The sequence below is a fragment of the Geospiza fortis genome, unplaced genomic scaffold, assembly GCF_000277835.1.
Source record: "Geospiza fortis unplaced genomic scaffold, GeoFor_1.0 scaffold54, whole genome shotgun sequence".
In the NCBI taxonomy this organism is placed as follows: domain Eukaryota; kingdom Metazoa; phylum Chordata; class Aves; order Passeriformes; family Thraupidae; genus Geospiza; species Geospiza fortis.
The window spans coordinates 7,331,688-7,344,230 of NW_005054301.1; the positions used below are offsets into that span (position 1 = coordinate 7,331,688).

General features: G+C 36.3%; 1 protein-coding gene across 2 annotated transcripts in view; it reads right to left on the bottom strand.

The window, feature by feature from the left end:
- The window catches only part of MIPOL1 (mirror-image polydactyly 1), a 184,528-nt gene that overhangs the window by 143,833 nt on the left and 28,152 nt on the right, over positions 1-12,543 (bottom strand). For both annotated transcript variants that reach the window (XM_031064477.1, XM_031064474.1), the window contains exons 2-3: positions 12,351-12,485; positions 11,016-11,095 (exon numbers count right to left, since the gene is read on the bottom strand). In XM_031064477.1, the coding sequence (XP_030920337.1) occupies positions 11,016-11,095; positions 12,351-12,355 (85 nt within the window). In that variant the 5' untranslated portion in view covers positions 12,356-12,485. The remainder of the gene's footprint in view (positions 1-11,015; positions 11,096-12,350; positions 12,486-12,543) is intronic.

Here is a 12,543-nt window from a genome sequence, read left to right on the forward strand (position 1 = left end):
CTGAAATTCAAGGCTTTTGTAGGCATAAATATGTAAAGAAAGAAAATGAGTCTGGTGGAAGAGATCTGAGCCTATTGTCTGGCATTAATGATAAGAGTTGGTTTAGGTCTTATGCATTTTCAGAATGCCTGTATTTTTCTTTTTCATTCATATTTGAGCTAATACAGATGCAATATACATGCACATGTCAAAGGTGCTCATTACTTTTGACTCATTTCCTTAATGGTTTATCTTTCCCATGACCTACAAAAATTTTTTCAGAGTTAATCCTAAAAAAGGTGCTGTACCTAATTTTCAAGAAAGTAATTCCTATTTAAAGAAAACAATTACAAAAGGTCAGTAATAAAAGGTCCATAATACTTGCTTTCTCCAAAACAAGCAACATGAAAAAGTGAAGCTTTATTGTCTTTGGACTTACTACGGATTTACTTATGTTAGCAATTATTTAGGCCTCCTCAGTGCAGTGTAGTATACTGAGACCAAGTAATCTGCAACTTAGAGCAAATGGCTGTCCCTTCATAATGCACTTTTCCTGACGTTTAAAGAAAACTGAGCAAGCTTCAAGTTATTTAGTATTCAAGATTATTCAGTAAGACTCTAAGATCTCACTAAATCACTTCTGTAGCATGGAAGAATGGCAGTCATAGGAACCTGGTAACAAGCAAAGACTGAGCTCAGAGTAGATTTGTAAAACAAAGCTAATTCCTTTTATTTCTCTGTGCTCTGCCCAGCTAAAGTACTATGTAAAAAGCCAAAGTACCTGCCAAACCCTTGGCAGTGGCAAAGAGGAAATCACAACATAGATGCATTGTCCATTCAGCGCCCCAACCATACATGACCATGGGCTCTGCAGAGAGCATCATGGGTCAGCTCAAAAGGATGGGGACTATCAACTTACTTTTAAGTAACTCTTACTCATAAAGGTCCTGGAGTTATTTCTGAGATAGGATATCTCCTCTCACTTTAAGATACACAAGACAGATATTCATTAAAATAAGACTTGGAAAGAACATTTTTATAGAAACTCTTACAGATATTTTTAGAAGATGCATAAGTGCTGTGATAGTCATTTTAAAGCCATTGAGACTAAGGCACAGAGTGATGAAGTAACTGCATTGAGGTAATTGAGCAAGCTATGTGTCCTGGTTCCAGCTGGGACAGGCTTTATTTTTGCAGTAGACAGGAGGGTGCACAGCCAGCACACAGAAGTTACTCTATACCAACTCACACCATTGCCATGGGCAGGGGAAAGGAACTCTTCCAGGGAGAAGGGGTTCCTTCTGGGCATGAAAACGTGGCAGAAGCAGCTGTCCGTATTGCCTATTTAAGGGGGAAGGGGTGGTTGGGGGACTGGGGGCGTGGTTTCTGTGTGAATCGTTTCTTTTCTTATTCCCTCTATCATTAGTATTGTTGCTGTTACTGCTCAGTTCCTTATCTCATTGCTGTACCCAGTAAATTGTCTTATCTCAACCCATGATCTTTGCTTTTCCGGCCTCAAATTGGAGGGCGGAGAGGGAGTGGCACATGGTTTTAATGGAAGAATTAATTGGAGAATACCATTCCTAAACCAAGACAGCTGTAATTGGAGACCAGTGTGAGGCATGAAGGGTTGAGATTCAACATATCTGCCCAGAGTGGGTGAGAAACAAATTTGATCTAAGTATTTGTTGTATTAGTTCCAGAGGCAGTGCTCACAATGTTGCTTGGGCTGTTCAAATGGGTATTATATTATTATACATAACCATGTATATATTCCCATATATGCTTCTTACTATGATCTTTTTCAGAGCAGGGAGAGGGATCAGGATTCCTTTGTTGCTGTACTGTGGGATATCAGCTTATGACATGATAACATCAAGGACAATGAAGGTAATTTGGGATGTATACTCAGTGTTTCTCTCCTATCCTTACTCAGGTACTACCGCTGGGGGTCCATTAACAATTATACCCAGTCTGTGGGAAGAACAGGGGGGATGACTTTCCCCAGTTTTTCACACCCTTTTCCTCCTTCAGACCTGTTAAAACAGCTTTTGACAACTTTTACTTCCTGCTGGATGTTAAGGAAAGCATATTCTTGTTGCTAAGTCTGTGACATCTCCTCAGTGCAGTCTACACCATATTTAGAGTCAGGACAGAGATTTCTAGGAAGGTCATTCAGAGATCTGCCCTGACGGTGGATGGTCACGAGTCGCATAGAATATGGGAGAGAATGGGCCAGTTTTTGGGGAAATTCTCTGCTCCAATGGTTTGGCAGTTCACCCCTGAACCAATACAAGACCCTCTTCGAAGTGACAGAATGCTGCACTGCAAGGAAAATGCTGCGGCAACTCCAGAGAGGAGCAATTTATTGCAGTGTGCTGGGCCCTGGCTACTCTTTACTGGACACAGTTCAATACTAGAGAACACCCTCCAGGGGAGGAGTAGGAAAGCAGACCTACAGGCACCATGGCCTCTCAAATTGCAGCTGAACCAGGGGAACAATCTGTGCCAGTAGCAGTCGCCCCTATACAGAAGAAGAAATCCAAGATGAAATCAGTTTGCTTAGTGAGGAATAAATAGGAAACAGGGCCCACAGAACCTGGAAGAGGCAGGGCCAGAGATAACCACCTGATCCCTAAGACCTCAGGAGAGGGTATTTTGAGGACCCAAAAGAGCATCATTGGGCTTTTAGGATAGCTGCTGTGGAGACAGAAGAAATTAGACAGCTCAATACCTTTCCTGGTGTCTCAGAAGATTCTGTTCTTTGAGTGTCAGCAGTCCCAAGTGCGCTTGAATAGGAAACCCCAATTGCCCAGAGATTTTGGAAATCATCACTAACAGGCCTGAAGGCAAAAATTTTGGATTATCAGGTGGAAAATGTCCAGGTTCCAGCAATGACAGGGTTAACTCTTGTAGCACCAGGAGAGGACATTATTCTATACCACCTCACCTCATGAGGACTCTTTTCTGGGAAGATGGGGTGCCTTCTGGTCCAGAATATGTGTTGGAGGGAGCCATCCAGTACTGACCATTATTGGGGGGAAAGGGTGGCCTGCTACTGAGTGTGCTGTGGTGTGTATTTTTCTCCTGAATTGTTTCTTTTCCTATACCCTCTGTCATTAGCAGTTTTGCTGTTACTGTTCATTTTCTTATCTCATTGCTGCTCCTATTAATTTGTCTGAACCTGTGATCTTTACCTTTTGTGGCTCCAGTTGGAGGAGTGGGGGGTAGCTGCATGAGGTTTTATGGAGTGCTGAACTGGAGAATACCATTCCTAAACCATAACACCATAACAGAAGGAAAAACTGCAGAAGTCGAAGGCGCTGGATCCACACTGCATCTTGGAGCCTGTGCTGCTTCAGTGATGGCCCTCCCTGTTCTTTTCTCCTGCTCAGAGATGTCAAATTCTACTCTTTTCTGTCAGAAATGTTTTAGAAACTAATATCTACTGTACTTCAAGAAAAAAATACCACTTTTACTTATGAATGGCCAACTAACATCTACAGAATAAAAAAAAAAGTATTAATTTAAAGTAACTAAAATAGTATCCTTTGACAGTTCTTTATGATGATAATTTTAATTCACATGACAGGTTAGGTTGCAGTATTTGTATACTGGAAGACAGTTGTGCAATGTACAATATAAACAAACTTCCTGTAATTTCAATATCAGGCAGAATAAAGGAAATGGCCCTTTAAAAATTATATTAAGTATAATTCTAATGCAAAGAACTTCCGAACAATTCAAACTGCTTTAGAAGTCAGTCTGGTGAACACAACAATGCAATTCAAATATTGATCAAATATGCAATTCAAAAATTGATCTCTGGCTACAGCTAAGCATTTAAGTTGCCCAAAAAACTGAACAATGAGAACACCATAATCTTCTTGCTAAGATCTAACTTGTTGAGAAAGTTATCTGCAAATGCAATAAGAATAACCAAAGCTGTATTATGCATTAATGCTTTTGCTTGCTCTATATCCCATAACACATAAATACACAAAAAAAGAAGAGGCTTGAAAATATTTTGTCTGCTAAAATATGGACAAAACTCAGAAGTTTAATGGTTCAGGTATTTTTTAATTCCTTAAAGAGAACAGTGAATTCTGTTTTAGCAACATAAGTTGTGGGACATCTGTGTTATTTTGAATGCTTCTGTATTCACCTGTACTTGTGTGGAATCCTGGCAACACCCTTCATAAAGAAATAAATTGAGAAAGAGATTAAGAACAGTTGGCAGTTATTCTGGCAAAGGCAATTTTTAACAATTCTCCAAGGATTCTGATTATTTTAGTAATGATGTTCCTTCGCCTGACTCTCTCACTAAGTCTTTTGGCCTCTTCTGCATCTAAACAGCAATTGTGTACAAACTGTTGAATATTTAAAATGGAAAAATGCTACTCAGTCTTTAATATATGTGGCAAATCATTATATTGGTATTCACTGCAGTTAATCGTGATGCATTTATTAATGTGTAAATATCAGACATTTCCTTTGGCATTCCACTCTCCGTTTGCAATTCATTAACATACTGTTATTTTAAAATATTAGTCTCTAAGAAGACACCAGATTTTTATTGGACTGGTCTCACAGTTGAAAAAGCATTTTTATATTCTGAATGCATCAAAACAGCAGAATCACTAGGCAGACAGTAAGTGGGATTCACTGAAACACAATGTTAGTTCTAATGGATGGATGATTGTGTTTGGTCTTCAGAAACTTTGAAGTATAGGTAAGTCTTGATCACACAAATTAATAAATCCTAAAGCTGGAGTTAACAATAACCATTACACCCAAATTCTGCAGCTTAGCCCAGCCAATTTTTCAAAAGGTCAGGTTGTGAACTGGAGAAGATCAGGGAGGTCCACCGCATAGCTTTGTTGCCAGGCATCTCTCGTCTGGATTGTTGCAGGCATTTATTAGTATTCGTCAGCAGACTCAACAAAGCAAACAAGAAATTCAAGCACGAATAATAAAATGAAATGCTGCTATATAACCCTTTGTCATTCAGCAAATATGGGACTTTTTAGCTACATTGTTCCTAAACCTGGGTTACTACTTTAATTTTTCTCCACAGTGCTGACTGAATGAGTATGCATGTGTGTTAAATGCAGAGCTCCCCTAACAACTGCAGGACTGCCATTTAATCTGTTGGTAGATGGACCATTTCCTGTGGGAACTCCAGCTATGATTTCCAGATCCACCAAATAAATCTCAGATTAAGATTCCAAATGAAACCTGCCTTTGGCAGATAAAAAATGTCAAGATGGATATAAACAGTAAAATTATAAATTATCTAGGTGTTGCACGATGACTTGATGTGCGTTTTTTGTTTACACTTTCCCTGATATCACAACTATACAAGGCATTCATCAAATGTCACACTTTCATAATACTGGAGGCATCATTAAAACTGTTTGGCTAAGGACCTTGAAGTGTTTAAGCAGTAGCTCAAAAGTATATTTGTGCAAAGTAGAAGAATAAATTTACATATCAGCAGCAGCTCATAAGGGATGGGTAAATATTCTGTTTATCTCTCATTGTAATTCAGGTTAGTTTAAATACAGGGTTTCAGGATATCATTACAGCCTATATGGAGTCATTACATAATTTCCAAACATAGTGTCTGCTGGAGTTTTACTAAGCATGCTGTGTTTATGTTTTCTAAACCAACTAAAAACAAAGTAAACCCTCCCACCCCATTTGTCTTTTGCTATTGTCATATCAGACAATTGCTTTTCACATATAACCCCCTTCCATTATCTAAATCTTAATGATCCAGAACTCCCTTTTATCTAGGCAGGGTCACGTTTCCCCATGCCCATTAATTATAGTGAAAATTCTCTTATCCAAATGTACTCAACCTCCCCTACCACACACAAACAATTAAAGCTTTGCTGAATTAAGAGTTCTAAACAAAATCCCAGGAAACTACAGCTTTAGAAGTAAAGAAAAATATTGCAATTTTAAGTGCCTGACACAAAAGAAAGATCACTCTGCATAAAGTAGCTGTAAGATGCCTTGGCCCTGCACCCTTTACTCCAGTAGTGTTCTACTAAAGATGCAGGTGAACTCACAATTAAGAGTCAGCAACGCACTCCCTGAAGAACCTTTTCATAATAATTTAAAAATATTTTTGCTCTGAACTTAAGCTTCATTCTAGCTGTTATAAAAATAGAAGTAATGAAGGTTTCTAAAGAAGAAAATAACCAAATACCTCTTGCACTTGTGCGAAGTCTTCTAAAGCTCCTTCTGAAGCACTACTTAAAAATTACTGTGGTAGTAAGTGCTGTTCTCTCTGAAGTACATTTCAAGACATTCTGAAGTTAGCTGCACTCATACTTTACACACTTAAGATTCAAAGTGCAATACTTCAAGGTGTGCATTCTCCCCATCCTTAGTGCTTGCAGCCCTCAGTGCAGATAAGGCCCTACATGTTTTGAGCGTACCATAAAGGGTTCAACAAAATAATTTTCACAACACTGCAGTGAGTGAGGCAAGTACTGGATATCTAGTTGTGCTTCTGATGAGGAGTCTTTCTGCATGCAGTCTGGCTAAAAACGTGCTGTATTCTACCACTCAAAATGTACAAGGAAAGAAATGGAATGGAAAAAGAATAGATGAGAATTTATATGCATGAAGGCATGATTATATTTACAGGAAAGACCAAGCAGTATTGGATGATTTTTCAGTTATCATTAACTCATTCTTATCTTCTAGGTTATGTCACACTATTCCTTCTTCTTCCATGGCAGAGGTTTTCTTCATCTTCCATTAATGTTGCTCAACAGTTACTAGGGACTTTTCCTAGGTTTTACTCATGAAAGTTCATCCTCAGCCTCTTTTCAGCCTTCTACATCAATCAGAGAACCCTGCAACTACTCTTGGCACTTTGCAAGGGGATCTGACAGCACACAGTGAGTTTGATGCTGAAAGCACAGTGCACACTGAAGACACTGATCAGCTGAGCCACACGGGTGTAGAGGACGCTGCCTCTCTGCATACTGCGTAGATTTTTCTGCATACAAACCACCCTTACAATATTCAGGCCTTTCTTTCTTTTCCAAGCAAACAGCACTTTGTTGCTAAAAAATGGTAGGAGAGGGAGAACAGGCTCACAGTATCTCCTGTTGAGGCATGTAAAAGAAGAAAGAGACTTCACTATGACAAGTATGCTTAATTTTGCTTCTGTCACAGCCTTGAAAGAGGGGCTTTAGATTTACTTTAAAGTGTTTACAGCTGTAGTGGGTACATTCTGGAGAAATGGGCAGCAGCACCTTTACCATTAGCTGCTTTTTTACCAACTAGAGCATTTACAGCACCATATTACTCTGGAGGCTTTCTTTACCCATTCATCTTTGTGTGCGTTAAACTCACACAATAGAAATTCCAGACAAAAAAGTCCTTGTAATTAATATTGCAAAAACAAATCTACAAAAAAGCACATTAAAACCATTACACAACTAGAAAAGTTTTCCACTTCTAAAAAGACAGTCAAAGTTACACAAAAAGATGATTTATTTTACTTAACCTTTGCATGTGACTACATTTCCTCAATCACCATGAATGTAAAACACCCCAAAACCCCACAGTTCACTACCAGATAGAACACCTCCATCACAGATTTCCCTGCACAACCTGATTCTGCAGTTGTGTTCCAATCTACATTATCACAGCTCTTTAAAGCTAGTCTCCTCTGAACTAGTTTCCAGACATGCAATTTTGAAGTATATTTACAAGCTGCAAGCATTCTTTTGAAGATACATGGAAAGTGCCTATATGGATCATAACTAAAGTTGCCATCAAATTCTGAGAAGTGAAATTGGTTCACTGACTTACAATATATCCTTCAAGTAATGGCTTAGCAATATATACATATTTATTTCTATGCTTGAAAAACATAATAACCACCTTTCAAGAAAGCAAACAACTTTGTCATGAAAAAAATAAATCTATTAATTTGTCTTAGGAATTCACAAATAAAAATTATACAATGATTTTAATTCTGGAGTCAGCAAAACTCTAATTTTGTTGTCAAAACAGACCAAACTACACTTAAAATTCTAAGACTTCTCCTAACTTCTGCCCTTTCCTTAAAGCATGGATGCTCATAAATATGACATAAGCCAAAACATTACAATAGTTAAAGACTGTATAATACAGAAGTATAGCTGCACCTAATTAAACATGGTACATGAGTCAAATAAGACACAAATTTAACTCCAGCACTTGCACACTCACCACTTTCCAATCCTGGTAATGCTTCTGAAAAAGTGCCATATAGAGTCCTAAACATGTATGTAAGAAGAGAAACCACCCAGTTTCAGGTTCCCTCTTGTGTTTTCACAGAATTAATGTTTGCATAGCTCCCATCATGCATGGAAACCCTACTGAAGTAACAAGTCTTACCCCAATGCAATGTGCTTCCCCACACCCACCATCACTGCAATGCAAAGATATGCACCTATTTGCCAATACAAGTTTATTTTCATAATTGAATACTATTCTAGGCTGTCTAGCTTGGATCCTAAATATTTTTCATTTCTAAGTAGCACAGTCCGCACTGGTCTGCTGCCAATGTTCCTGGTACGTTCTCTCAAGTATCATTAGAGGGAAATGAAGAAAGGCATTAACCTTCTATTAAAAACAAGAGAAAGAGTACATTTAAACTAGATACAAACACAAAATAACAAACCTTGCACACAAACTGTTCTTTAATTCTTCCTAATAGAACAGAACAGTGACAAAGTCTTCAATCCACACAGGAATACAAGACTCCAAACAACTCGGAAAGTTAAAAAGAAAATCTCACCTTTCAAACACTTCAGATACACTCCTCTTAAACACTACCTTCCTTTCAAGTATTCTATTTTATAACATTGATTAACAGGTTACACATTATCCCACATAACTGCCATAAACCTACCACATTGTATCTGTTTTTTCTATTTCTTAAAATTCTCATTGCTTGACTGAATTTTCATCTAGTCAGATAAATTTAATCTCGTATTTGCTTTACCATCCTTATTTGTTGACAAATAATGTAATCTCCAATATTTCAGTATGCTATTAAAATTTTTAAATTATTAAAAAATTATAGGGTTATTCTAAACCCAGCTTTTAAACTTCCAAGTTACAAGAAAGGAAAATCTAAATACAGTACAATACCAACTGCACAAAGGAAATACATGAAGATGACAGATCAAGCAGGACACAAAATAGTACACTCCTCAGCACACACATTTACACAGAAAAGGAGAAGCTGCTGTGCTTAAGTAATACAATGAGAAAATGCACTAGAATATCTACCAAGCTCACATATTGAATATTATGTTGCTGAAATTGACCAATTATCTTTATGATAAGTGAATGTAATTTAGCTGTTAATACCCAAGTTAAATTCTAAGAAAAAAAAAACTTTCTCATCCACACCAGTATGATGACAAATTTACCCATAATCCCTTTTCCTAACTTTGCCAGGAGCAAAAGCACAAGAATTACATGACTTATTAATGATTATGCTAAATAAAAGTGTATAAATTTTGCTTTTATTTATATAACAACTTCTGTTGGATACATGCAGTGTTAGTTTGGAAGAAGCAGCTGTCTAAACAGCACAAAATATTGACTTAATGCATCAGAAAAATAATACACATGAAACTCAGTAGCTACTCAGTTTCAAAAATATCTCCGAGCAGTAGCAGAACATAATTTCTTGCAATTAGACAGAATATATTTCACAGAGAATAAGTTTCATTTGCCTACTTCAGGAAACTTAACCTTTTGAACCATTCTTAGGGTATGCTGACCCCTAAAGGTCTAAAAATACTAAACCTGATTAAGCTATTACATGTTTAAATTGTCAGAATACAATTCTCCAGTAACTTACACCACCATGAATATTTTTGTTTATGATTATGATTTGTATATGAGAGTATATGATTCAAAAACTTTTGAACTCCACTCAGTAACAGCTCAAAATTCCATAAATTAAAAGGGGTTTATAAGTAGTTTATCTTACAGAATAATATAGGCAGAAATTCCTTTACATATGAAAGAAAAGTATCACCTACAAAATGAAGCATTTCTTCTTTCTTCTAAACAGACTCTCTATGAGAAATTAGACATTTATTATCTTTGGAGAGAGATTATATAGTATAAAACTCAAAAAAAGGTTAATGTACAGGAAGCTATGAGGCTCTGATACAGAGGGAAATTTTGATGTTGACAAACCTAATCCATTTTGGATTTTTTAACCTACACAGAGTCACTTACTAGCAAAAATCCACCCTAAAGTGAGGATCTCTTTTTTATGTCTTTCCCCTCCTTCTACATGTCACAATTTAGTCACAAGCTACTTCTGAAAATTCTCTTCTACAAAGTCAGTCAGTCAGTCAGTCAGTCATGTAATGTACTCTCAAATCCAGTGGAGTTTTTTTCCCCTTAGATTTCTGTCATGAAACATAGAAGAATGTATCTGAGAAAAATTATGTCTGGTCAACCAACTAAAAATATAAAAAAATACTTGCATCCTGATGAAGATGAAAACTCCATCAACTGGGGAAGCTCCAAGTTAACCAAGGTCATGTTTATCTCCAAGCCTTACCTTACTGTCTAAATTCAGCTGAGCTACTAATGAGAAACTCATTAATATTAGTAGATGGCTTAATCATACCCAAGCCAGGTGTGACTAGCCAAGAAAATGACTTTAAGACAGATTTTCAGATTTATTGTTAATAATTAAAAAAAAAAAGATTGGAAAGTAAAGTGCAATGTACAGACTAAGAATTTAAACATGTCTTCTGAAAGTTATACAAAAACATTTGCAATAATCCAGAAAATAAAGGTGAAGCTTTATATTCATGTAGCTGGTCTCCAGTTACTCCAAGTTCTTTTAAGGAGCAGTATGTGGTTGCTGTTTTTTTTTCTTTTCTTCCAAAGTCAGTCATATATCAGCAAGAACAAACACATTCCAGTCACTGCCTAGCACTGGTACAACACCTAAGGTTCCTTATTAATATCTTTAAAGTCCCTACCTTTTGACCAGTTCTCCATTTGTTCCTCTGAACTTGTTTGATCTGGCACTGAGTCCAGCTTTTGCTTGAAGGTTTCAGAGCTAAAATAAGACAAACTCTAGATAAATAAACTTGAAACAATATAATACGCCTATACTTTGCCTTCATTTGACAGAAAATTTACAAAACAAATTATTTTAAATATTTATAGCAGCACAATGAAGTCTGCATACTTTAACAGCCAGGGAAAAATTATATTTCTCAGTAAAATATTTTTTCTTCACTCATCTAATTTTTATAATTGTTTGGTTCAGCTTTCTGTTGCATGTGATGTCTTTGTTGAAATATTTATTAGTTCGGTTTTTTCTTCTAGAGTCTGGCCTTGGAAGTACACATTACTGAGCACAGCCCAAATCACACCAAGCAGTCCTGCTGCAGAAACAAGACTGTTCACTTTGGCATTTATTACAGACAGTGGCATGTGCTTTACTTCACAGCATTCTTTCTCTACTTTTAATTTCCTAGATAAAATACAGGTAAAGTGGTCTATGACCACTCCAACTCTGAAGTTCTTTCTGAACACCTAAATAATGCATCCCAATATTTGCATGCATATTGCTTCAGACTATAGTTAATTACACAGTTTCATATAATCAAAGATCTTCAAGAAGTAACCTCCAATAAGACTTACGGTAAAATGTTATGTCTACCAGGCATCATTTTGAGTGTTAAAATATATGCTCTCTTATGTGTTAAAAATTCAATTATACTCTCTCTCTATATATATCACAAGGAAATTTAAATAAGTTTGTCATGTTGGTAACATAGTAAGCTTATCACAAATTATATTACTCACTCAAGCACCTTTTTAAAAATTATTGTACATAGGAAAAATTTTATCCTTAACTATGCATTGTGCTTACTTTGTATGTTTTCTCTGCTACATTTTTTTACATCTATTAAAAAGATACGTGTGCCTTGAAGATACAGTGACTAGATTATGAAAACACTCAGACAGTTGTCATTGTGCTGAAAAATGTAGGAGATTAAATAAAAAAATCAAGTACCTATTTTACAATTCAAGCAAATTATATCAAGACACATATCTTAAATAATAAAGCAGCAGGAAAAATTATTTTGTCATACAACACCAAAAAAGCAGATTATTTCATTTTTATATTTAAAATTGCAAAAAAAAATTAATTGTACAAACACGTAAGATTCAACACCAACACAAACAACAAACATTCAAGAAATACATATTTAGCTCATATTTGTTGTTGACTATAAATCTGCATGATAAAAAATGCATAGGATTTGATGCGCTTAGGTCTTATAAAAAAATAAAAAGTTCACCTCATATTGCAGAACACTGAGTCCCTTAAAAGAATCCCTCAAATGAAGCTGTACGCTTCTTCTTCAATTCTGTGTAACTGTGTTGATTTGAAGTTGGCAATCTTTTCCTAAGTTCCTCATTTACTTTTGGATTAGCTGAAAATATAGAGGGTTATTAATATCAAGAAATAGGTTTCTGTCACTGCAGCCATTT